Here is a 23747-nt window from a genome sequence, read left to right as displayed (position 1 = left end):
AGCACCAGCCTCACCACTGGCATCCTGTTCCTTTCTTGAGCAATGCAGTTTTAAAACCTGCTAAAGAAGGGGGATTGAGAGAGGTGGGAACTTTTGAGCTGAATCTTGGAGTCTGAATTTCACTGATACTGGCCAGACTCTTCTCAGTGCTAAACAGTAAATGTTGGAACTTGTTTCTGTGTCATCATTTTAGTTTTAAAGACTATTACTACTGTCAAATTTATAGAATAAGAAAGTCCATGAATCGGGTTCACAATGTGTGGGATTTGCACAGGGCTCCCCAGAGATTTTACTGGAGTTGGGAACTGTTGAATCCCTAAAGGTCTGCTTGTATGGCATTACTCTTGTTATGCCCCACAACAGTGTCCTTGTAGTACGCATAAATTTAGCTGCAAGAGCTTTGCTGAAGTGGCACAGACTCCTGCTCCCATAGCAGGAGTTGGTAATAACCCCCTAGAATGTGCTGGTAACAGTTACTTTAGAATCAGAGTCTTCTGGCCCACCATCATCTGCACGAGGATTGTTTTTAATCCATGAAAATCTTTTCTTACAGGGTGTGAGGACACCAGTCCTGCAGCTCTCTGCAATGCAGGAAGGTGATTACACCTACCAGCTCATAGTGACTGATTCTGCTGGGCACCAGTCCACTGCAGAGGTCACTGTGATAGTCCAGCCAGGTAAGCTGCCTTTACCTGCTCTTGCTGCTTCCCTTCCAGGGGTTGGAGGTGAGCAGCAATCTGTCAGCGACCTCTAGATCTTATGGTGACTTTCAGAAAAGCTGATCAGATTTAGGAACATTCTGGGCTGGTATATTGCTGATAAATGAGCAAAAGAAAGCTTGTAGGAATATTACCTTTGTGGGCCATTCTCTTATTTTACACAGTGTAATTGATATTTTCCTACAATAAAGGCAGGATTGTATTTCCAAACAGCTGTGTCTGCCCACAGTGCTGGGTCCTGGGACAGGGGCAGGAAAAGTGGAGCAGTACTGAGAGAATGAGAGCAAAAATCAGAATTCCTAGTTTTCAGTTTCATTTTATTGCACATGTGTGAATTAAATGCTTATTGAATTTCTTAACTGCTTTTAACCTCACTTTATCTGAATACAAGGTAGTGGGCAAGGGATGTACTGGAAAATCTTATTGATGGTGTTTTAAGCTTCACCTTTATGGTGTGTGTGTGAGAAATCCTGCATTCTTTTCCAGAGAACAACAAGCCCCCAAAGGCAGATGCTGGTCCAGATAAAGAATTGACTCTTCCTGTGGACAGCACCACTCTAGATGGCAGCAAGAGCTCAGATGACCAGAAGATAGTCTTCTATCTTTGGGAAAAAACACGGTGTGTATCACCTTCCATGTTCTTGTGTATCCAAATCTTTCATTTAAAACAGCCCCACACCTCTCTTGTGTTCAGTCATGGTCACATGGGGCCTGACAAGCTTTACCTGAATAAGACAAGGATTTATATTTGATTGGAAAGAAGTGGGGTTTTCTTTGAGCATGAGAAATAGCTTTGCCTTCATCTCTAGGCCTGGCTCCCGCTCTGAGCGTGGTGTGGCTCAGCTGTGTTTCCATTCACAGCAATGGAGCTTGGGTCTCATGGAGAGACTGACCCTTGTAATCAACAACAGCAGGGCCTCCTAACTCGATGCTTTTGCAGTTTGTTTAAAGGAGGCAGAGTTCTCTCCAACTCTAAATTCCCTGAAATGCTTTAGGGAATTCAGGAAAAAGCCTATGAGCAACTTGCAGTAGCTTTTTCTGTTTGTTAATGCAATGTCTGTGCAAAGCCTTAGAAATGAAGGACTGTTACTGCTTTGCACCTTTTTTTTTTACAAAATTGGCTCATTGTGCAGTTCACAAGCCAAGTTGCTGAAAGTACCACTATTTGTAAACAACACCTAAGTGCTGTTATCAGTGTTCCTCTGGTTTAAAATTAACCAATGCATTAACCTGCCAGAAATTATGCTTTTTGTTCTGGATTCTGCACTTATTCTTTAGATTATCTTGCTGTAACTGGAGAACATAATTTTAATTTTTATAATGGCCTATTATTTCCAAGCTCCTGTTTGGAGCGAGGTTGCCTCCAGTGCTCTGTGCAAAGTTTAAACTTACCAAAACCCCTGAAAAAGGCCCAAAACTAACCAAACCCCTTGTGTCTTGGTTAGGGGTCCAGATGGTGTGAAGCTGGAGAATGCCAACAGCAGCATTGCCACTGTCACAGGCCTCCAGGTTGGGACATATGAGTTCACTCTGACAGTGAAAGATGAGAGGAACCTGCAGAGCCAAAGCTCCGTCAACGTCATCGTCAAGGAAGGTACGTCCAGCCATGAGCAGAGCTGCTCAGCCACTGGTTATCTCAGCAGTTCAGCAAAACCTGTGTTCAGAGACACAACAGGAGTAAGGAATGGAGGGAGACAATGTGGACAGCACTGAAGTGGTCTTGAGATTTCCCTTTTTCTGGAGGAATGGTGTTTTCAGCTTAATCCTGCAGCATTTCCCTTCTCTTCCCTGGGGTTAGACTGGGATTTCTGGAGTACACTGGAGATCTAATGCAGTAATTTTTGATTGGGCATTACAAGATCTTTCTCCAAGTGTTTTCTCTCTGTTTATTTAGAGATAAACAAGCCACCTGTTGCAAAGATTGCTGGTAATGTTGTCATCACCTTGCCCACAAACACAGCAGAGTTGGATGGATCAAAGTCCTCTGATGATAAAGGGATTGTCAGCTACTTGTGGACCCGAGATGAGGGGAGCCCTGCAGCTGGGGTGAGCTTTCTTTTGTAAAGGATCACAAAAATCAGTGCAAGGTAGTGTTGACAGCTCCTGAGGAAATACAAAGCTCCTTGTTGGGCTGTTACTCTGTCATATCCTGAAATATGACAATACATGGTGCTGCTTTGATCCTTTGTTTCCTCATACTTACTTTGTTCTGCCTTCCAGGAAGTCTTAAATAATTCAGACCATCATCCTGTCCTCCTCCTGTCCAATCTGGTAGAAGGGACCTACACATTTCACCTCAGAGTAACAGATGCCAAAGGAGAGAGTGATGTGGAAAGGACCACGGTGGAGGTCAAACCTGGTGAGCCTGAGTTTTGTGCCGTACCACATTTTGCCTGCAGCCCGCTGGATACAGCACACTGGGATTAAAATGTGTCATCTAGTCTAGTTTAGAACTGTAAATGTCAAAAGGTTTGGGGGATGTGGTTGTGTTTTCCTGTGGTTTTTGAGGGCTGACTCTCACTGCTTCTGTTACCTTGTGTCCCTTCCCACAGTGCCACTCTGTAGTTCTGTGTTCAAATCAGAAACATCCTGGAAAGATAACTAAAAACCTGCCTTGTGCCCAGGCTGCTAAATAGAAACTCTAAAGATCTGTACAATCTACATTCTGTCTAGATCCTAGGAAAAATAACCTGGTGGAGATGATCCTGGATGTGAACGTGAGCCAGCTGACGGAGCGGCAGAAGGGGATGTTCATCCGGCAGATTGGGGTGCTGCTGGGCGTCCTCGACTCAGATATCACCGTGCAAAAGATCCAGCCATACACTGAACAAAGGTGGGGTTCATCTGGGAGGGTACACAGCAAGGAATTGCTCGAGGGTTTGGAAAATCAAGGCCTTTTGGAAAGCAGATTGGATCGCTGGGACATGTGGAGTTGTTAACATTGATATTCCTGCTCGCATTAGAGGTGCCAAGCAGGTCTTGAGTATCTTTCTCCTCTGGGGATGGTGCATTGCCCTTGAAAACTGCTGCTGCTGGTGTATTTTCACCTCAAACCTGTAAAATAAGAACAAATCTGATTTGTTTTTTGAAAATTGTGGAGACTCTGTAAAGGGATATTCTGCAGCTGGAAAAGTAACAGAGTTTGGTGCAGGAGTTTGCTGAAACACTTAGAACACACCAGAGTGTGTAACAATCCCCTTCACCTTCATGCCAGATTGGTAGCTCATACAATCACAGACTGGATTGGGTAGGAAGAGACCTTAAGGATCATCCAGTTCCAACCACACAGCCCAGACAGGGAGCATCTTCCACTAAGTCTGCAGAAGCTTTATTGGCTACACAACTGCTTCAACCTAATGTATAAAAAATGTTGAAAGCCAATGTAATTTCTGTTTGAAGAGATAGAAAAGCTTAATTTTGATTGCTATTTGGCTTACAGAAAACTGCATTTATCCTAAACACATGGAAGTTGACTGCTGATCAGGGCTGTAGGTCAGGGTGGTATTGCCTACCTGGAGAGTGGCAACAAGCCATGAGTGGAAATCTGTTGAAATAAGTGCAATATTGCACTTAGTTTTTATTAAAAGGGGAGTAGTTTTAAAGTACCTAAAGCACTGAAGAAGATTTAAGGGACATGCTTAAAGTCCTGCAGCAAGTCAGCAATAAATCTGCTGTTACTTTACACCTAGCTGAGTGCTCTGATGTATCGATTCCTTTGTGTCCACATGGCCTGCTGTAGCAGGAAAATCAGAATTCATTGTCCATGCAAACCTAGAGAGCTGAGAACAGAGGAGCCAGCACTTTCTGTTGTAACTGTAGCTCTCTGTCTCTGCCATGAGCAAACCAGTCGCCCCTGAGTAAGGCAAGTAAGGGACTCTTGTCATTAATGCTTCATCTGTTTATGTGTTCAAGCAGACAAAAGAGTGGGAAGTGTTATAAAGGAGCAGAGATTGTTTCCTGACAGATGGCTTTAAGATCCCATTTTTGCTTCCACTGTCAAAGTAACTTGTGCTGTTAAAAAAGAGCTTTTTCCTCTGACTGTTGGTTTGTTCTTTTTCACATACTCTGAGGGTTTCATTGATATGCCATTGACTCATGAGCTCACTAGTGATAATAAATCCCAAACATTCATGCATCCTTTTGTGAGTCTAAAGGATCCACAGGGCTCTGCAAGGTGAGCAAGCCATGAGGAACAAGTTCTTCTATCATAAAGTTAATGCAGTAAAGCTGCAGAATACAGAATCCTTCACACCTGGGTTGGTTTTGGGCTACAGCACTTGGTGCATTCAAACTCAATTTTGCAAAGACTGTAAACTTCCACTCTCTGGTGTTGGAGCTCTGTGCTCTGAGCATGTAAATGGACCCCCAAGTTTCAGGGTAGTAAACTCTCAGGATCCCACAAAGAGGAGGGAAGGAAGGAGAGTATGAAAACAGCAAGACCTTAAAGTCTGGGGATTTGATGCTTAGCATGAACATGCAAAGATCTGCTTGATGTGCAAATTTGAGTGCAGCCATAGCTTGGAAAACATGAATGGATCAGATATTCTGAAGGGTTTTCTACTGTAAGACCAGGTCTGCCATTACTGCTTTCAAACAGAGCCAGAAGTCCGGTCTTCAAATAAATTTGAGATTCTGAGTAAGTCCCTCTAATGACAGACTGGAGAGTGTGGCTCTCCACCTGATGTTTGGAGAAGCAGCAGGTAATTAATAATTTTTGCCTCTCTTCCAGCACGAAGATGGTGTTCTTTGTGCAGAACCAGCCTCCCCATCAGATATTCAAAGGACGAGACGTGGCCTGGACGCTGAAGAACGAACTGAGGAAACAACAGTCAGACTTCCTCATCTTCCGGGCCCTGGAGATTAACACAGTCAGTAAGTGAGAGTCTCTTGGGATAGACTGAACATCTTTTACCTTCCTTTCAGCTGCCTGACAGAAATAAGGGTGCTAAAACCAGCCACATGCCCACACACACTCACTGCAGGAGCTTTCATGTTAATAAATGGGAAACAGAAAATAAGTCTATTAGACTATTCACTAATTGCTTATTTACCAATTAATTCTGTCTATTCACTATTCAACTTCTTATAAATAATTACTTGCAGTGTTGCTGTGAAGATTAGAGTTCACAAAACCAAAAGCAGATTGATGCTTATGAAACTAAAATACAGTGTTAATGGACTATAGCCACTGAAATCAGTGTCATCCTGAAAACAATGAACTGCACATCTTGGTAGCTGTGAACCCACTTGTTTCCTGTGCAGCACAAACATCAGTCTGCAGGAAATGTTCCCCTTCTATCATTATTTTACATCTTTACATTAGCACTGCTTTTCTTTTATGAGATCCATCCTGTGAGGATCATTTGCTGATCAGTTAGAGATTTAAAACTAGAATTGCATAAAGTAATTATTTTCATTACTTCCTGATTTTACCATTTTGTGGCCTTCAGAAGCCATTTTTCAGTTCTGTTTGGTGCCTCCAAAGGATCTGTTTGTTTCTTGTCTGTCTCACAGTCGGGGTTTGAATTGGAAAATCAAAACTTTGTTTAAAAACACTTACTTGACTAATATACAAATTCCATAACTTGTATATCAAAATGAGGATTTATTAGGCAAAATATATGTTGCTGGTGAAGTGGGATGTTTCAGTTTGGCAGGAAGCCCAGGTGCTTACTTTGCACTTCTCACCTCTTGTGATTACGGCTGAGCTATGAATGAGCTACAGAGGGGCCACATTCAGATCAGAGCCTGCAGGAGGGGTTGGCTGGATTGAACTGTTTTGTCCCATTTTTGCCTCACCTGTGAGTCATTTAGTTCACCTTGCTGGTTTTGGCCCCCAGCCTGTCAGCTGAACTGCTCCGAGCACGGGCGCTGCGACTCCTTCACCAAGCGCTGCGTGTGTGACCCCTTCTGGATGGAGAATTTCCTCCGGGTGCAGATGGGGGACGGCGAAAGCAACTGCGGTACGTGACCCCCCAGGGTGGGCACCTTGGCACAGAAACCCCTGTTTGGAACCCAGGCTGGGCACATGCCAGGCACCTGCTGTCTCCCTGTTGTTCTGATGAGATGCTGACACCAGCACACAGACCCTTGTCTCACCTCTGGGCAGATGTTTGACAGGGGAGTGAGCTCCCTTCACAGCCTCCCAGTGGACACTCACTGAAGTTGAGTCTATTCTGGGTGTATAAAGCACAGCTCTCTTCTGTCATCTCTGTCCTGCCACAGGAGAGCAAATTGTATAAACCAGCACACAGTGAACACTGCCCAGCAGATCCACACACTGGATCCCCTAGGGGATCTGGTGGTGCTGCCAGTGGGGAATGCCAGCCTCTAATTCTGCAAAGAGGAATGCCAGCCTCTAATTCTGCAAAGAGGCATGCCTTGCCTTTTCTTTCCCGAAGCCAGTCCCCTAAAATCTGCACTGTCAGTTGTACGAGGTGCCAAAATGTGTTTATCTCTGGGGTTTTGCTTGCAGAGTGGAGTGTGCTGTATGTGATCATTGCATCTTTTGTCATCGTGGTTGCCTTTGGAATCTTGTCGTGGATGGTGATCTGCTGCTGCAAGAGGTGGGACTGAGACCTAACCCCTGCTGTATCCAGGTTTCACAGCCAAGTGTCTGCAGTAGGAGGTTAAAGATTCAATCCCATTGTCCCAGCAGGTCATCTGCTAAGCCTTGGGATGCTGGGTTTTCTCACTTAAGTGTTTCAAGTTAAATATTGAAGTTCCACAACTCTGGGTTATATTAAGAAGCAAAATTTGGATTAACCTATAAATGTGCAACTGAGCAACATTTTACTGTTTCGCTTTGTAATATGAACATAATCCTAAATAGCAAGTGCTTTAGCTTTGAAGATCAGAGTTGTTTTTCTTCTGGCTCTTTTAGAAATGGACTGTTCCTTAATTCCTTTTTCTCCCCTTTAGACGGAAAGGAAAATCCAAAAGAAAAAGCAAATACAAGATTTTGGATGCAACGGATCAAGAAAGCCTGGAGTTAAAACCAAATCCCAAAGCAGGTAAAACATGAGAGGGAAGAGCTCAGCACTTCCAGAGTGCTGACTGGGGACTCTTCTTTGGTAGACTTAAAATAACAGTGAAGCAAACGTGATGTAGGGACTGACAGAGGGGTCTCAGAAGATCTGAGAGCTTGTCTCAGATCTGTATATGGGGTATTTAGTAAAGTCATCTATGTAGGTTTGGAAATTGGGGCTGAAACTGGCCTGGTCCTGGTGTCTCCACCTGGTACCTCAGAAGTAGGAAGTGGATGCATTAAGCTGTGCAGAACAGTCTGACTCAGAAAGCCCAAAATTGGGTCTTGACTGTAACTTCTCCTGCTCTGAAGTTTTTCCCTGGGTTCTGGTAGTTCCCTTCCTGCCAATATGCAATTCTTTGGTCATTCTCTGCAGCAAAGCAGGAATTCAGTGGCACTAAACATTACACTGAACTGATCAACACCTGAGAACAACCTCAAAATACTTGTGTATTGGAGAGTTTGAGGTTTATTTCTGCTCTGCTACTCACCCACCACAAACAACTGGTTCATCAACTTATTTATTCTTGCTCCTGTGCATAACAGGCTGTGAAAATTTCACATTTTAGCTCATCCTCTAGTTTTCCAGTAAGCAGGTGCATTTCAGAGGGAGCTCCATGAATTCCTCAGTGCTCCATGTGGCTACAGGTCCGTTGGCCCATTCCAGAAGGGCAGGATTTGTCTTCAGTGTTCTTAGCCAGCACTTCCCTGCCTGCATTGCTGACCTGAGAGTGCTTGTCAGTGCTTTGCAAAGATCAGGGAGTTATTTCAGGCTGGAGTGGTTTTATCTGATACATGAACCAAGCCATGGCCACCTGCTGACTGACCAGGAACAGAGGGAAGTGTTGGGAAGGATGTGCCAAGTACAGCCCTGCTGAAAGCCAGGCAGCTCTGCACTGCTGAGTGTGTGTTTCATGTCAGAGTGTGTCCTGGTTTTGTTTAGAGAAGGAGATGTGTTAACTGTGCATGGAAAAGAGTCCCTGATCCTTGTTTGCTAGCAGAAAATGACTGCTCATCCTGGTATTATCCCACTTAATGGTGTTCCAGCAAAGTGAGCAGTGCCCAAGAGCAGCATGGAGGGCATTGCAGTGACAGACTGATCAGCTGTTCCTCTGAGGACCAGGCTGTCCCAACTGCTCAAACACAGATACCCTTGCAGGAAACCTGGGTGTGTTTCCCTCCCTCAGCACCCAACTCTGCTTTAATCTGACCATCTGTCACCTCAGAGCCCACTGTGCAATAAATGTGCTAAATGTGCCTCACCATTTGCTCTCTGGTAACTAAACTCATCTTGCTGTTTCTGAGGCTGGCTGCTGACTGAAGTCTTTTTCCCTGCTAGATATGTCCAGGGAGCTTTCTGCTAACAGAGGAAATGTTGCATTTCTCCATTAAGGAAAAGCTAAATTTAAATATTTCCTCTGCCGACAATATCAGTAAATGTCTCTCTCCCGTCTTTGTGCATTAATCTAAATTCCTCCTGCTAATTTCTCTCTTCCCTTGCAGGCAGGAGTAGCAGAGAGGAGAGTAGGGAGAGGGTAGTGAGATGGCAGAGATCTCCCTCACACACCTGCATATTCTCTTACTCCAGTTGTGAGCCCTCCAAGCATTTTCTAGGCAATGCCCCGAGCAAGGTCAGGGAGACAGAGCTCCCACGTGTGCTCACATCCCCTTCTGGTCACATCATTGCCTTCCTGTCTGCTTGTTGTGCTTTGTGCTGTCTTGGAGTGTTGTTGTGACCTCTGACATGCCAGAGTGTCTGAGACAGGATCACTTTGGCTTCAGCATCACAGGGAATAAGAGACACACAGAGGAAAGTCAGATTCTGCTGCCTCTTAGACGTGATCGGAAAAGGAGACGTAGAGGGGATGGAGCAAGGTGAGGTCCTCACCGGTGTTAAAAGCTCTTCTAACCTGGGAATGTTTCCCCTTCAAGGTGGCAGACAGAAAGCCCAAGTCCTCAACACGAGCCTGATGCACTCAGAGTCTGAGCTGGACAGTGATGAAGCCATCTTCACATGGCCTGACCGGGAAAAAGGGAAACTGCTCCGCAGCCAGAACGGCTCCTTGCGCAACGGCCAGCTGAGCCTCAAAGGCAAGAGCCAGAGGGAGGAAATCCTATAGCCCCCCTTGGACAGCCTTGGCTGGAGCTCAGCAGGGAAGGCCAATCCCATCCCTGTCCTACCATGGCCTTTGGAGGCCACTTTGACCAGGACAACGCTGCTAACTCGTTTCACAGAAAATAACTTTGGTTTTCTGGGTTTCTTTTCGGTTAAAACTGGTTGTACTTGAATTTGAACTTCAAGGGAAATCAAAGGGAGGAGAAGGCAACTGTGAACCCCCAGGAGAAGAGTCAGAAAAGGATGGAGCTGGCATCTGGAGAGGGCAGGACAGAACCACTTGGAGCAACTGTGAATGTGCAGGACCCTCCTAAGCCACCTCAGAGTGCAGTGGAGGGAGCACCTGTGGACTTCAGCTCACTTGTCTTGGAGCTCCTTGGAGAAAGAAAGTCAAGTCCTTGAGCTGTGCTCTGAGCTCCCTTCAGGCTCCCATAGCCTACCACAGGCTACTTGTGCTGTCCAACAGCTTTCTTCTCCTTTACTCTCACCTTCCCTAATGGTTTGAGCACTATTTTAATGTAGACTTGTCCTTTCACATGCACTTGGCTGCTGTTGGAGTGTAGAGGAGGGGGAATGTAAACACTCTGGCAGTTTGCAGGTAGGAGAGGGGTTTGTGGCTGTTCCAAATCACTGTCAGGCTGCTCTCATGATGGGGTGTTGGGACTTGGTGCCTGTTCATGTGTGAAAAGCTGACCTGTGGTTACTGCCCAGGCTGGGAGAGCCCCTCCTGCAGCAAAGTCCTGCTTGGTACCAGAGCTGGGGACACACACACCCACCTTTGGTACCTGTGTCCAACGTCTGGCTTCATTCCAAAGCTGTGACATGTTCTGTGGCCCCAGCACCTTCTGTTGGTCACCAGGCCGTCCATGAGGCTGGACATCACCCATATCTCAGTTATGGAACACTATGTACTGTGGTTTTTTGGTTTGGTTTTGTTTTTTTTTTCCCTTAAAATTTGCACATCCCAGGTGATGGGGATTGGTGTCTGCAGTCCCCAGCTGGCTGCTCCTTCAGGCTGGCAGCTCACTGGCCCCGTGCTGTTGTGGCTGCAGAGCCCTGTGTGCTCCTATTGCAGTGTCAAGAGCACACTGATGTCCTTTTGTGGTGGAAAAGGGAACTCTGGGTGCCCAGGGGTGGTGGGCAGTGCCAGCAGCACGTGGCACAGCGTGTCACTGTGTCCCTGCTGCCTGAGCCCAAGGGCAGGCAGGGGGGTCCTTTCCCATTCCCACTCCCTTTTCTCACTGTGCTGCTGTCGTGAGTTGCACCCTGTCCTCGGGCAGAGCTCAGCCTCGTGCTGGCATGAAGGATGCCACTGCTTCTCTGGGGATGGGTGGGCAGTTCATTGCCTTTCTTTGTGTTTAATTTAAAAACTGGAAACTGGTTTCATTGGCTTTTTTGTTTTTTCTTCTTCTTATTGAGCTATGAAAGCCAAAAGGCTTTAAGTTCCTCAGTTGTATTTATATTGCTGCACTACTGATTTGTGTTGAGCTAGATGAAGATTAAACACTATTGAACGTGAGGGGATGTTCCCTCACTGAATGTAGTCATGGCTGCTGCTGAGTTTGTTTTTTGGGCAATCAGCTGTTCCTCAGGCCCAGCTCTTGCAGCTCTCCCAGTGCTGAGGCTGTGGCATTTGCTGGAGTCACAGCTCGGGCCACCCTCTGCCTCTTGTCTGGCACACAGCTGGGGCTTGGCTCAGGCTTCCCCTCCCTGGAGGCTCCTGCACCCTCCACACCCACCCAGGACCACACACAGGGAGGGCTGACCCTGGAGGCTCCTCAGAGGCACAGCCCAGTGCTGGCTGTCCCATGGCCCCACACTTAACTCTTGGGTGACACCACCCTCGTGTGCCTTCGTTTGGATGTAAGTGAGCAAACTGTGGGAACAGGAGGGTTTGGAGCTGCAGGGATTGAGCAGGTGTGCCCTGAGGCTGCAGCTGTGGGAGCACTTTGTGCTGGCAGAGGGGAGCTGTTGGGCTCTGCTGAGTTCTGGTCATTGGGGATTGTGCTTTTGGAGCCCCTCTCTCCTGCCCAGCCCAGGGAGGGCCCCCAGCAGCAGGTGGGGGCTCAGGCACTGCAGGGGTCAGAGCCCTTCTCAACAGCCCCAGGGTGGGCTTTCAGTGAGCCTGGCTGCTTGTTACAGGAGAGGGAATTACAGTCAGTGCAGCTGTTACCTCCAACACCTTTGTTCAGCTGCAGTTGTTTCCTTCACCCCTGTGTTTCACTGTGGGGTCACAGCCCTTCAGGTGGGTGCTGTACTGAGGGGCTGCACCCCAACCCAGGTTTGGGGAGAGCTTTGGCCTTCCCTCTGTGCCCAGTGGCTCGTAGTCACTTGCCATCTCTGAGTGCAGGTTTGTGACAGCACAGCACAAGCTCACATTAGATTCCTGGCTCCCATTAGTATTCCCTGGCTGTGCAGCCTCTTCCCCCTCCACATGTTCACCCTCAGTGCCACCAAGGCTTTGGGAATGGGGACAGGCTCTGCACCCCAGCTCTGGGGGGCACAAGGATGTGTGGAGCTGACAGAGGTGAGGAAACCCCCTGGGCTGAAGGTGGGAACTCCTGGCCCGAGGTGGGAGCAGGATGGGCTGTCTGCTGCAGTGCCCCAGGAGCACAGCCCTCCCCAGGTGAGTGCACAGAGCCTCCCTGGGGTTCTGGAATTCCTTTCCCTGCTCTCCTCCTCTCCCAGTGTCACTAATTTTGCCGCTGGTTTGTTACCCGAGCGCCGTGAGCGTGACCTTGCTCAGGAAGGTTTCTGCATTGCTATGCTTTATGATTTCACAATTAGACACTGGCTACAAGTTGCCCACGTGTGGAAGTTAAAGGCTGAGACATCTGTCAGATGAACCAGCACCTTCACTCAGTTTTATTTCCTTTAGCATATTCAAGTGCTGGTGCAGATGTTTGAGGCAGATTCTATAGTTTTTAAATAGTTTGCTCTTAAATCTTTTCCACATCCTACTGCATAGCTGGGGGTGCCCAACCTGTCTGCACTTTGGTTAATGATGTTTGGGGATTCTAGTGTTACTTGGGTCAAGACTAAAAGTCTTTTTTTTTAACAAAATGCCTCTTGCACATGGGAAGATGTTTCTTGCAAATGGGAAGACGTTTTGCTTCTTTGTCCAGTTTCAGCTGTGGGACAGTTCTCACCTAAGACTGGATTTCACAGGAAAGCAAAGCAGCAGCTGCCCCACACCTGGATAGCAGCACCTCCTCATGCAGCAGAGAAACATTGATTAGTTAGTGGAGTCCTTGAGGGAGGTGACTGTGGCCACCCAGCTCTTGCTGGGGCTGCCTGTGTAGGGAGCACTTTAGCACATGGCAACCAGGAGGGACCCGATGGACACAGGTGTTTTGGAGAGGGGAGGAGATTCACCTTCAGAGCTGTCCTTCTGTCCATGCAGAGTTCACGTGGTCTGCGGGGTGGGCTGGAGCCTCTGAGTTCACGTCCCTCAATGTCACCTAAGGACAGAGGAAGCCGGATCTGCTGAGCTCCCAACTTGGCTCTGCTTGGCGGGTGGGGAGAGCTTAGAGCAGCCCTGGGCAGCGCCTGAAGAGGAGATTGGGGTTTCTCACTGCCCTGAGGGCAAAGAGCTGCTCCTGCCTCTGGCAGTGTTTGGCCTGTGTCACATCCCCGGGGGGGATCAGGGCCTGGGCTGCAGCCTCTGAGCATCCGCAGTCTGTGAAATGGGTTTTATTGCTGGAATTTCACAGCTCAAGAAACTGAGGCAGCTGTGGCCAAGGCAGCAGCTCGAGGGCTCTCCCACCACGGCTGTCCCGGTGTTTTGGTGGCTCAGCAGCCCGGGGAAGCCCCGCAGTCCCTCGGGTGCCGGATTTGGCCAAGGCCAGGAACCTGTCCGGCCGTGACGGAGCCGGGGAGGTCGGGGCTGCAGCCGCAGCTGCACCACTTGTGCCTCCCTAAGCAGCACCGTGGCTACAAAGAGTTAAAAAACCCAAAAAGCTCTTTCCGGAGCCAGAGGAACCCGGTTTTTCCTGTCTTTATACTCATCCTGCTGCGTGTGCTGTCCTTGCTCCGACCGTGTGGATTTGGCGCTGCTCCCCAGCGCATTCCTGTCATTAGGATTCCCTGGATTGCTGCTGCTTCCCTTCTTCCAGCCGGGCTCTCCCTGACAGCAGCTCCCACACCTCGCCCGGGTCTCCCGTAGCCACGGGGGGGACACAGTAACGATTGTCCCTGTGCCGAGGGTGTGGGCACACTGCAGGGTGCTGGTGGCTCCCTGGGAGCTGGGGACACATTGTGGCACCCTGCAGAGGTGCCAGAGATGCCACAGTATGTCACCTCCACCACCGCTGGATGCGGGAGATGCCCCCGGGGCTGTTCCAGAGCCGGGCAGCAGCGTTGGTCACGGCCCTGAGAGAGGCCGGGATTTGCGGGGGCTCAGCTGCAGGACCGACCCTGTGCCGGCCATGTCCCAGTGGGAACTGGTGGCCCCATCACAGCCCCATCGCAGCCCACCTGGTCCCCACCACCAGCACCCCTCACGTCCCTCCTGACCGGGCACAGGGCCAGCGTCACTCCCCGGGGGTTGTTAGAGGCATTTTGGGGCGAGCGCGGCTGGCTCGGAGCAGGAGCTGCCGAGCATCCCTGCCCCTGCCGCCCCTCTCCCGCTGCTCCTCCTGCTGAGGCAGAGCCCCGAGGGGCATCGGGGGCGATGCGGCTGCTGCGGTGGAGGCCCGCGGGCACCGTCACCCTCCGTCCGTCCGTCCGTCCGCCCGTCGGTCCAGGCGGGGCCCCGTGCTCCGAGTGAGTCCGTCTTTCCATTGTTCAAACAATCTCCTTTTCCACACGCGGTGCCAAAGGCTCCCCGCTCGCTCCCGCACGCGCCAGTATATTTAGCTGCCTCTAAGCCTCTACCTTTCCTTATATAGGAGAGGCCAAACGAATTTCTCACTCTCATTATTAATAGCCTGAGAGGAGCTCTTAGGAGGCTGCCAAAAATAGCAGGCAAACAGAGCGCACCCGGGGTGGGGAGGGTGTCGTGGCAGGCAGGGAGCCGCCGGGACCGCCGCGGGAGGGATGCCACGCTGCTGGCCCTGGCTTTTCCCTTTGGGAACCACGCTGAGGTGTCTCCCAGCGTCCTGCCCCGGGCAGGGGGTCCCCCTTGCCCTGCCAGCTCTCTGCAGGTAGGACAGGTGGGGCTCCGGGTGGGCAGAGCAGCCCTGTACCCCCGGACTTGGCAGCTGGGGATGCTGGAACAACCGCCCCGTGGTTGGGGACGCCCCAGGTGGGTGGCCTGGGGCAACCCAGGGATCTCCATCCCCGCGGGGTGCCCTGGCCATGGGAATCTCGTGTGGCTGAAGTGGTGACAGGTTTTACCCTTCTGTGCACTCCACGAGCTCCGTTTTGCCCTCGAGCTGCCCTGGGCTGCTGCTGGGCCCAGTGGTGTGTGCCGGCTCCCCTCCAACATGGCTTGGGACCCCCGAGGGCACCCGAGGGATGTGGGGCAGGTGGCAGAGCTGGCCGGCTGTCTGCGTGCTGGTGGCAGCCCTGGCTGTCTCTGTCCGGAAAGGAGAGGGTTTCTCAGCAGAGATCACCCGGAATCGGGCACATGTGCCGAGACACCGGGACCAGGATGGGGAGAGCGAGGAGGGAGCTTTGGGGTGCCCAGCGAGCGAAGGGTCTTCAACTGCACCCGTAGATGTTGCATCCCCGGTAGGGTCTGCCTTAAATCCCTCCCTCCTCCCTCCCTCCCTGGCGAGGAACTTCTCCCGCTGAACTGGAGGATGCTGCAAGCTCCTGCGGACGAGCCGGAGGAGTCCTGTGGCAAAGTCAAGGCGAGCAGAGAAGCAGCGTGCTCGTGCCGGGTGTCACCGCAGCTCGCTGCCGCCAGCCCAGCCTGCTGCGGCCGCTGTCACCTCCAGCACCGTGAGTGGCCTTGCGGGCGGGAGGTGCGGGGTCTGCGGGGGGCAGCGGGGCTTTCCCCGCCGCCAAGGTTTAACCTTCAGCGAGCCCGGCCGGTGCTGAGCCCGCCGGGGCCGGGGATGCTCCTGCTGCGGGCGCCGGCAGCGGCTCGGCGTGGGCGGGGAGGGGACGCCCTGGGGAGGGGGACACCGCAGCCCCCCCTGCTTGGGGCCAGCCCGGGTGCAGGCGGAGGAGCGGGGGTGGCAGCAGGTCCCTGTGTGGCTGGGGGGACAGTGGGGCCCCCCCCGGCAGGTCCCGGCTGCAGAGGGGTCCTGGGTGGTGAATGCTCGGGCTCTGCGGGCAGCACCCGGCCCTGCTGCCCGCGGGGGTCCCCCCGCAGCGGGGCGGGTCGCCCCCTCCCCAGGGAGACGAGGCGACCTCCGCCACGCAAAGTGGGGACACCCCGCGCCTGCGGGATAGGGTGGGAAACCCAACTTCTGGGCACCTCGGCATCGCGTTTCGGACTGGCACGGAGGGAAGCGCTGACCACCACGGCCGGGTGCACCAGGGTCATGCGCCCACCGCCCCGACACGGGCAGTGCCGGGCGAAGGGACGGCAGGACGGGACCCGCGGTGCTCCCCCGGGCACCCTGTGCCAGCGCTCCCCTTGCGCCCACCTCCCTCCTGCTTGCTGGGCCTCTTGGTGTTTTATAAGACACTCAGCAGCTGCTGCAGTGGGTTTGCCGGGGACGGATGAGCTGGGGGAAGCCGGCTGGGGGGGCAGCGCTGGATGGGAAAACTTGGAAAGGCCCCTGCGGGGCAGCGGCTGCAGAGCTCGGCCAGGGACGCGGCGCTGGCGGAGCCGGGGGGGAAAAAAAGACTCTTCCTTTTATAGCCAAGCCGGGGTTGTTGGGTGCCTGCGGACGCGTGGGTGCCACTACGGCCGGCCCCGGCAGCCCCCCGGCTCCTCCGCCTCCCCCTGCAAAGCCGCCTGGTGCCCGCAAACCACCCTGCCCGGGCAAGGAGCTGCTCTTGGGGCACGTAGAGAGCACGGGGGGCTGCCCTGGCCGGGGACTCAGAGCCGCTCTGCGGGCATGGAGAATTCCTGGAAGAGGGTCTGCTCCAGGCCACAGCTCCCGGGTGGGTTTCGGCTCGGGGTTTACAGCAGCGCTGGGGCTGGGGAGGGCTCGGGGATGCCGTCGGTGATGGGGGGCACGCCCAGGGCTGCAGAGGGGTTGGTGGTGATGACAGGGAATGTCTGGGCACAGGGAGGGCAGTGGGGTAGAACCGGTCTGTGGAACAGGGAGGTGGGAGCAGGCAGGGGGGGCCCGGGCTGGAGCAGGGGACACAGCGAGGTGCCCCGGATGCAGTGAGGATCCCCTGGAGCTGGTGCAGCCCTCCAAGGTCACTGGGAGAGCCCAGCCGAGGGCTGTGGGAGCAGTGCCACGGGCTGGGGCTGCGTGGGCCACTCGGGCTGGGGTGTCTCTAATTCCCAGCACTGGGAGGCTGCCCAAGGTCAGCCGAGGTGACTGGAGATGAACTCGGCTGCGATGTGAGAGCCCTGGCTCTGTGGTTTCAGGGTGGGTGGGTTCAGCCCTGAGCTTTTGACTCCCACTGCAGCCTGACAGTGCTGGCAGTGCCTGGGACCCCAGCACTGCTGCAGCAAATCCTCAGGGCAGCATGGCACTGCACTGCAGGGCCGGCAGAGCCCCGGGGCTGGACTGGGTGCATCTCTGCAGCCTCGGGCTCAGGACACCCACTCTGTTTGATTTGGGGTGGCTCAGGGCTGCTGGTGCTGCCAGACACGCTGTGCCCACTGCTCCTGCTGGGCTGGGCCCTTGTCTTGGCTCCTGGGAGCCGTGTCTGGGATCCTCAGGGCCACATCCCTGGGGAGCAGCCATGGGGGAGCTCCTGGGCTGCTGCCAGAGCATCCTGGCTGTGTCATGCTGTGCCCCACAGCAGTGGTTGGTGTCTTGGGGGGCCACTGAGCAGTGACTCTGCTGCCTGTGGCTGCTGTGAGCTGGGCTGGTGACGTGAGGCTGGACTTGGCCCCCGGGGGCTCCTTGCAGGGAGCTGTGGTGTGTGTGGCCATGGCTCCTGGTGCTGAGTCACGGCCACGCCATGTCCAGCCAGCCCCTCCTGCCCACAGCCAGGCCCCCACGTACCTCTCACCCCCTGTCCTGAGAGGAGCCAGCCCTGGGAACCCCAGAACACACCCTGTACCTGCCATTGTCCCATTCCAACTGCAGATGTAGGGCTGGGAAGGTCACTGAAGTCAGGGCGCGTCCCCTCTGTCACCCTGCCATGGCTAGGACCCTCCCATTTACCAGGCAGATGGGTTTTGATCCCATGATACTGTAGTTAACAGCTATGTGTGCTGGGCATGGGAGGCCCCCACAGTCCTTCAGACTGTCAAGACTCTGAGTTCTCAGCTGCATCCCTCCTCCCATGGGCAAAGGCACCTCCGGCATTCCCAGTGCAGAGCTGCAGGGTGGGGAGAGGGTGAGAAAGCCCTGAGTCCTGTGTCCTTCTCCTGGTCCTGCAAACGAGATGGGCAGGGCCATGGGGGTGTGGGAGGTGAGTGCCCACCTACACTGACTTTATGTGCACCAGCCTGAAACACTGCTCTGGCACATGGGCAGATATGGGGATGTGGAGTTTGTGGGTGATGGGGGATGCAGGGGGGCAGGGGAATGAGTTGGTGCATCCTGGCCCAGAGCAGCAGCAGCAGAGGGAACCCCTGCCAAGCCAAGAGCCAGGGCCAAGGAGGATTCCCCTGTGGAAATGGCTGCAAGCACAGGCACCCACCCCTGCCACCCATCCGTGCTGGCCCGTATGGGCTCACAGGACACGGCCCTTGCCTGTGCCCCCATCTCCACAGGTGCCCCCACAGCCCAAACCACTGAGCCTCAGCTGCATCCCGGAGCATCCCGGCACCCTCAAAGGGCAGCCAAAATCCCCCAAAACACCAACCTGAACACTCTGCAGCCCCCCAGGGGCTCTGGGTCCGAGGCACACGCGGGTTGGCCTTGGCTCCAAACACGAGGAGCTGTGGGATGGCTGCAGGCACCGGGGCCACCTGGGCAGTGCCTCCACCTCGGCTGCACCGGAGAGAGGCAAAGGATGGGACCGGGGGTGGGCAGGAGGTGCCCCCAAAGCCCCTGGCCAGTCTCGGGTTTCACCATGGCCACGGGCTCCTTCCAGGACCTCACTGGGGCTGGGGGACACGGCCGGCAGAGGGACAGCCCCGTGCCCCGCGGCCCCAGCCCCGCGGCGCCTGCCTCTCCCTCCCAACCCTACATACTTCTTCATATGCCCATATGGAGCCGGCCGGTGCTATGGAATGTTAAGAAGTATGTATTTTTGGGCTGGGACCCACACGCCGGGAGCCCCCATCTCCAGCAGCGACCAGACGGAGCCTCCGGAGAGACGATGCGTCCCTGGGGCTGGTAAAAAGGAACCAGATCAACTTGCAACTGGATTTGGTCCCCTTCAACCAGCTGCAGCGGCGCATGAGCCACGGCACCCGCTGGCCCCGAGCGCTGCCGCCGTGCAGCCCCGAGCGGGCTCGGGCTGAGGAGTGGCTGCAGGGAGCGGGACAAACGGGGGTGCAGAGAGGGGTTTCTGCTGTTTTTTGAGGATGCCCTGTGGGGAGGAGGCAGAGCGGCTTCAGCTCTGCTCTCCAGACTGCTCTCGGTGCTCGTCGGAGCCGCGGAGTTTCATCGGTCCCAAACCTGCTGGGGAAAGGCCCCGTGAAGCCGCCGGAGCCCTGGCACAGCCCGAGCAGCCCCAGCCCGGCGCGTCCTTCCCCCGCTGCTCCCGTCCGAGGCCTTCGGGGCCAAAGGGCTCCCTGAGGGGACAGCCCAGGGTGCGACCCCGAGCACGGGAGAGCCCAGTCCTGCTCTAGCAGAGGCAGCACCATCAGGAGTTAACCAGAAAGCGAAACTTCAGAATTTCGCGGAAAGCAGCTGACACACAACTGCCGTGCCTGGGGGGAGCTTTTCCGAACGCCGTTGGCCCCTCAGAGCGTAAACAAGACTTTGGTGTCGCGGAGTGTCGCGGTGGGTGTTTGGGGACAGCAGCCGTTCTCTGATGCGGTGGCAGGAACGGGGGCTGCTCCCCTCGCTGTGCCGGCGGAGCAGCCGGGGCTGGGGAGAGCGGGGGGGGTCTCTTCTTGTGAGGGGAGGGCCGGGGTCTGCTGGGTGGGAGAGGGGCGGCTGGGGGCGATCGTGCCGGGCAGCAAAGCCCCGCTGACCCCACCTGCCGGCCACGCAAAAAAATCTTCTTGCTTCCCAAGGTACCGGGATTAGAGCAGCCTCACTGCAGCTCTCGCTCCTGTCGCGCTGCCCATGAGTAAGTTGGGTGGCTCGTGGGGTGGGGGGCCCGGACCTTGGCGTGGGACAGATCGAGGGGGGCACAGGGACCCTGGGGTTCGCCCCTTTTCTCCTCCCGGGCCTCTGCAGGGCTGAAGGAGGGCGGTGCTGGGAGAGCTGCTGCTGCCTCTGGGACCCTGCCCTGCCCGGCACAGGGCACGGGGCTCCAGCTGAGAGGGGCTTTAGTGCCCACATACCCGCCCATTTGTCATTTTCTTTTTTAGGCTTTCTTCCAGTTGCCGTGGCATACTTCGCGGTACTGGTCATAGGCGCTGCAATTTTGGGTGAGAATTTGGCACGGGATGAGCAGCGTTTGGGTTCTCTTGTGGCGCTGCTGAGAGGGAGGGGACAGCTCTGGGCGCTGTCTGGAATTCTGCCTGGAGTTCTGCCTGTCCCCGCTGCTGCAGCCCTGCACGCTGCTCCTCTCCCGGTGCCCAGGGCTGTCCCCGTCCCTGCAGCCCCAGCCCTCGCTCCCCGCTCTGCTCCCTGGGTGCTTTTGGGGAGGCCGGTTCTGGTGCAGGTGGCAGGGGGAGATGTGGCTCACAGAGAGCACCCTAACACTGCTCTGCCCTCCCTGCAGTAGTTGCAATGAATCAGGCCGAGGACGCTGCTGGGAATGCCGGGGGTGCACGTGGTGATCCTGGTGAGTGGGGAGGGCAGGGGGGCTGGGCTGTGCTGGGTGGAACACGGGGTTGAGCCCTGGGCTTACTCTGAAGGCAAAGCAGCCCATGAACCCCTCAATGGTCTGAATGTGCCCAAACTGTGGGAAAGGGATCCATCCCAATGTGGTGGGAAAAGCCCAGACCCGCTGGGGTAGGGTTGGGGCTGAGGGCATTGGGGCTGTGCAGGCAGGTGACTGCTCTGTGGCAAGAACTGCTGTGCCCACTGGCAGCAGTGGCCAGAGGTGGAAATGGAGAGCAGAAAGGGGCTGGGTGTGCTCAGGGAGCAGAGCTCACTGCAGGCCAACTCTCTGGCACAGACTGGGGAGACTTGCTGGAGAAACATTGTCCCTGCCTCGTTCTTGTCCATCAGCAGGCAGCCTCGATGCTTCTGGGACCTGATAGTCATGTCTTTATAGGGGGAAACAAAAGGCCAGCCCCCCAGGCTACAGCCAACGCCATGCTGACCAGAAGAAGAAAGCCTGATCACCATGGACAATGAACAGAAGGTGATTTCCTTCCTTCCAGGCCGCCTGCTTCATGTCTTCCCACCAGCATGAACTAGCATGCCCCCACTGACCAGCAGCTGCCCCTTTAACAGATTTGGGTGGCCTTGAGCAGTAAATGATTTTGAAAGCTTTAATAAAAGTGCATTTCTGGTGTGGGTGTGTGTGGTGGTGCCTGGTGTGCGTCGTGGCTCAGGTTCCTGCCTCATGCTTGTCCCTCAGCAGGCAGCGTCGATGCTCCTGGAACATCACACTTCTGTCAGGCTGCATAAATGGCCTGACTCTGCCCTCTGAGCAGCAGCTGATTGCATCTGGAACAGATCCAGCTCCCTGTGTTCAATGCAAGGGAGCAAAAGCAAGATCCCTTCCTTCCAAGCACATGGGTTCGTCTTCAAACGGCTGGTGCTGTAAAGTTCCAATCCCTCCCACAGCTTCTGCTTTCAATGATTTGGAATTAAGCAGTAAATAAGCAATAAATGCACAGTGCTGGCATGTCTGCATTGTGGTACTTGGGTGTCCGTTGTGGCTCAGGTTCCTGCCCTGCAGCTGGGGATGTGCTCCAGGAAGGGATTGCACAGGCAGAGTTTCCAGCCTTGCTCCCCGTCCCCCTGCGCACCCACTGTGTTTGATTTGGGGTGGTTCAGGGCTGCTGGTGCTGCCAGACACGCTGTGCCCACTGCTCCTGCTGGGCTGGGCCCTTGTCTGGGCTCCTGGGAGATGTGTCTGGGATCCTCAGGGCCGCATCCCTGGAGAGCAGCCATGGGGGAGCTCCTGGGCTGCTGCCAGAGCATCCTGGGGGGAGCATGGCTGTGGTGGCAGCCACCATGGTGGCTCACAGCAATGGTTGGTGTCTCACAGCAAGGGTTGGTGTCTCACAGCAATGGTTGGTGGCTCACAGCAAGGGTTGGTGTCTCACAGCAAGGGTTGATGGCTCACAGCAATGCTTGGTGGCTCACAGCAATGGTTGGTGGCTCACAGCAATGGTTGGTGGCTCACAGCAAGGGTTGGTGTCTCACAGCAATGGTTGGTGTCTCACAGCAATGGTTGGTGGCTCACAGCAATGGTTGGTGGCTCACAGCAATGCTTGGTGGCTCAGGGGTGGCACTGAGCAGTGACTCTGCTGCCTGTGGCTGCTGTGAGCAGGGCCAGAGATGTGAGGCTGGATTTGGCACTCAGGGGCTCCTTGCAGGGACCTGTGGCCGGTGTGGCCACAGCTCCTGGTGCTGAATCGCTGCAAATGAGGTGGGCAGGGGCATGGGGGTGTGGGAGGTGGGTGCTGCCCTACACTGGTCCAGGTGCACCAACCTTCAACCTCTGCTCTGACAAATGGACAGGGACATGTGGAGGGTGTCCTGTGGAGTGCAGGGTGGCAGGGGAATGAGTTGGTGCATCCTGGCCCAGCAGCAGCAGCAGCAGCAGCCACAGTGACCCCTGCCAAGCCAAGAGCTTGGGCTGAAGGGGATTCCCCTCTGGAAGTGGTTCCAAGCACAGGCACCCACCCCTGCCACCCATCCGTGCTGGCCCGTGTGGGCTCACAGGACACGGCCCTTGGCTGTGCCCCCATCTCCTCGCAGGTGCAGCTCCACAGGTGCCCCCACAGCCCAAACCACTGAGCCTCAGCTGCATCCCAGAGCATCCCGGCACCCTCAAAGGGCAGCCAAAATCCCCCAAAACACCAACCTGAACACTCTGCAGCCCCCCAGGGGCTCTGGGTCCGAGGCACACGCGGGTTGGCCTTGGCTCCAAACACGAGGAGCTGTGGGATGGCTGCAGGCACCGGGGCCACCTGGGCAGTGCCTCCACCTCGGCTGCACCGGAGAGAGGAGAAGGATGGGACCGGGGGTGGGCAGGAGGTGCCCCCAAAGCCCCTGGCCAGTCTCGGGTTTCACCATGGCCACGGGCTCCTTCCAGGACCTCACTGGGGCTGGGGGACACGGCCGGCAGAGGGACAGCCCCGTGCCCCGCGGCCCCAGCCCCGCGGCGCCCGCCTCTCCCTCCCAACCCTACATTCTTCTTTATGTGCCCATATGTGCGACCCCGAGGACGGGAGAGCCTCTCTCCTGCTCTAGCACAGGCAGCAACACCAAGAGTTAAACTGAAATTAAACCTGAGAGAGTTGTTTAAGAACTTCTCGGAAATCAGTTGACTCAGACCTGCCTTTCCTGCCGGATGGGGCGAGGGTGGGTCTATTGATTTTCGGCCGCCATTGGCCCCCTCAGAGCACAAAAGACACACCAGAGGTTGAGGTGCCGCCGTCCCGCGGTGGGTGTTTGGGGACAGCGGCCTTTCTCTGAGGAGGGGGACAGGAACGGGGGCTGCTCCCCTCGCTGTGCCGGCGGAGCAGGCGCTGATCCCTGGGACGGGCAGGTTCGCGTGCATGGGCTTGGGGGTCTCTTCTTGTGAAGGGAGGGGCCGGGGGCTCTTGAGTGGGATTGGGGCGGCTGGGGGCGATCGTGCCGGGCAGCAAAGCCCCGCTGATCCCACC

General features: G+C 54.7%; 1 protein-coding gene and 1 long non-coding RNA gene across 4 annotated transcripts in view; both read left to right on the top strand.

Moving 5' to 3' along the window:
• KIAA0319L (KIAA0319 like) overlaps positions 1-11405 on the top strand; it is a 30625-nt gene extending 19220 nt beyond the window's left edge. The window contains exons 11-21 of the mRNA XM_071452988.1: positions 554-677; positions 1206-1338; positions 2165-2313; positions 2614-2765; positions 2940-3078; positions 3393-3552; positions 5449-5591; positions 6560-6682; positions 7195-7285; positions 7641-7732; positions 9679-11405. Coding sequence (XP_071309089.1) covers positions 554-677; positions 1206-1338; positions 2165-2313; positions 2614-2765; positions 2940-3078; positions 3393-3552; positions 5449-5591; positions 6560-6682; positions 7195-7285; positions 7641-7732; positions 9679-9866 — 1494 coding nt within the window. The 3' untranslated portion in view covers positions 9867-11405. The remainder of the gene's footprint in view (positions 1-553; positions 678-1205; positions 1339-2164; positions 2314-2613; positions 2766-2939; positions 3079-3392; positions 3553-5448; positions 5592-6559; positions 6683-7194; positions 7286-7640; positions 7733-9678) is intronic.
• Positions 11406-19333: 7928 nt separating this feature from the next.
• Positions 19334-21754, top strand: LOC139602959 (uncharacterized). 3 transcript variants are annotated; one of them, XR_011683531.1, is made up of 6 exons: positions 19334-19785; positions 20022-20077; positions 20322-20381; positions 20678-20740; positions 21176-21265; positions 21485-21754. It is a non-coding gene; the product is annotated as an uncharacterized lncRNA (long non-coding RNA). The 3 variants fall into 3 exon arrangements; XR_011683530.1 differs by having other exon boundaries at positions 19335-19785; positions 21488-21754; XR_011683529.1 differs by lacking the exon at positions 21485-21754 and having other exon boundaries at positions 19351-19785; positions 21176-21418.
• Positions 21755-23747: the final 1993 nt, after the last annotated feature.

The sequence above is a fragment of the Agelaius tricolor genome, unplaced genomic scaffold, assembly GCF_023055355.1.
Source record: "Agelaius tricolor isolate 1412-34295 unplaced genomic scaffold, bAgeTri1.0.p SCAF_36, whole genome shotgun sequence".
NCBI classification, from domain to species: Eukaryota; Metazoa; Chordata; class Aves; order Passeriformes; family Icteridae; genus Agelaius; species Agelaius tricolor.
The sequence above is the reverse complement of the archived record's forward strand: the minus strand, read 5'-3'. Positions and strand labels throughout refer to the sequence as shown.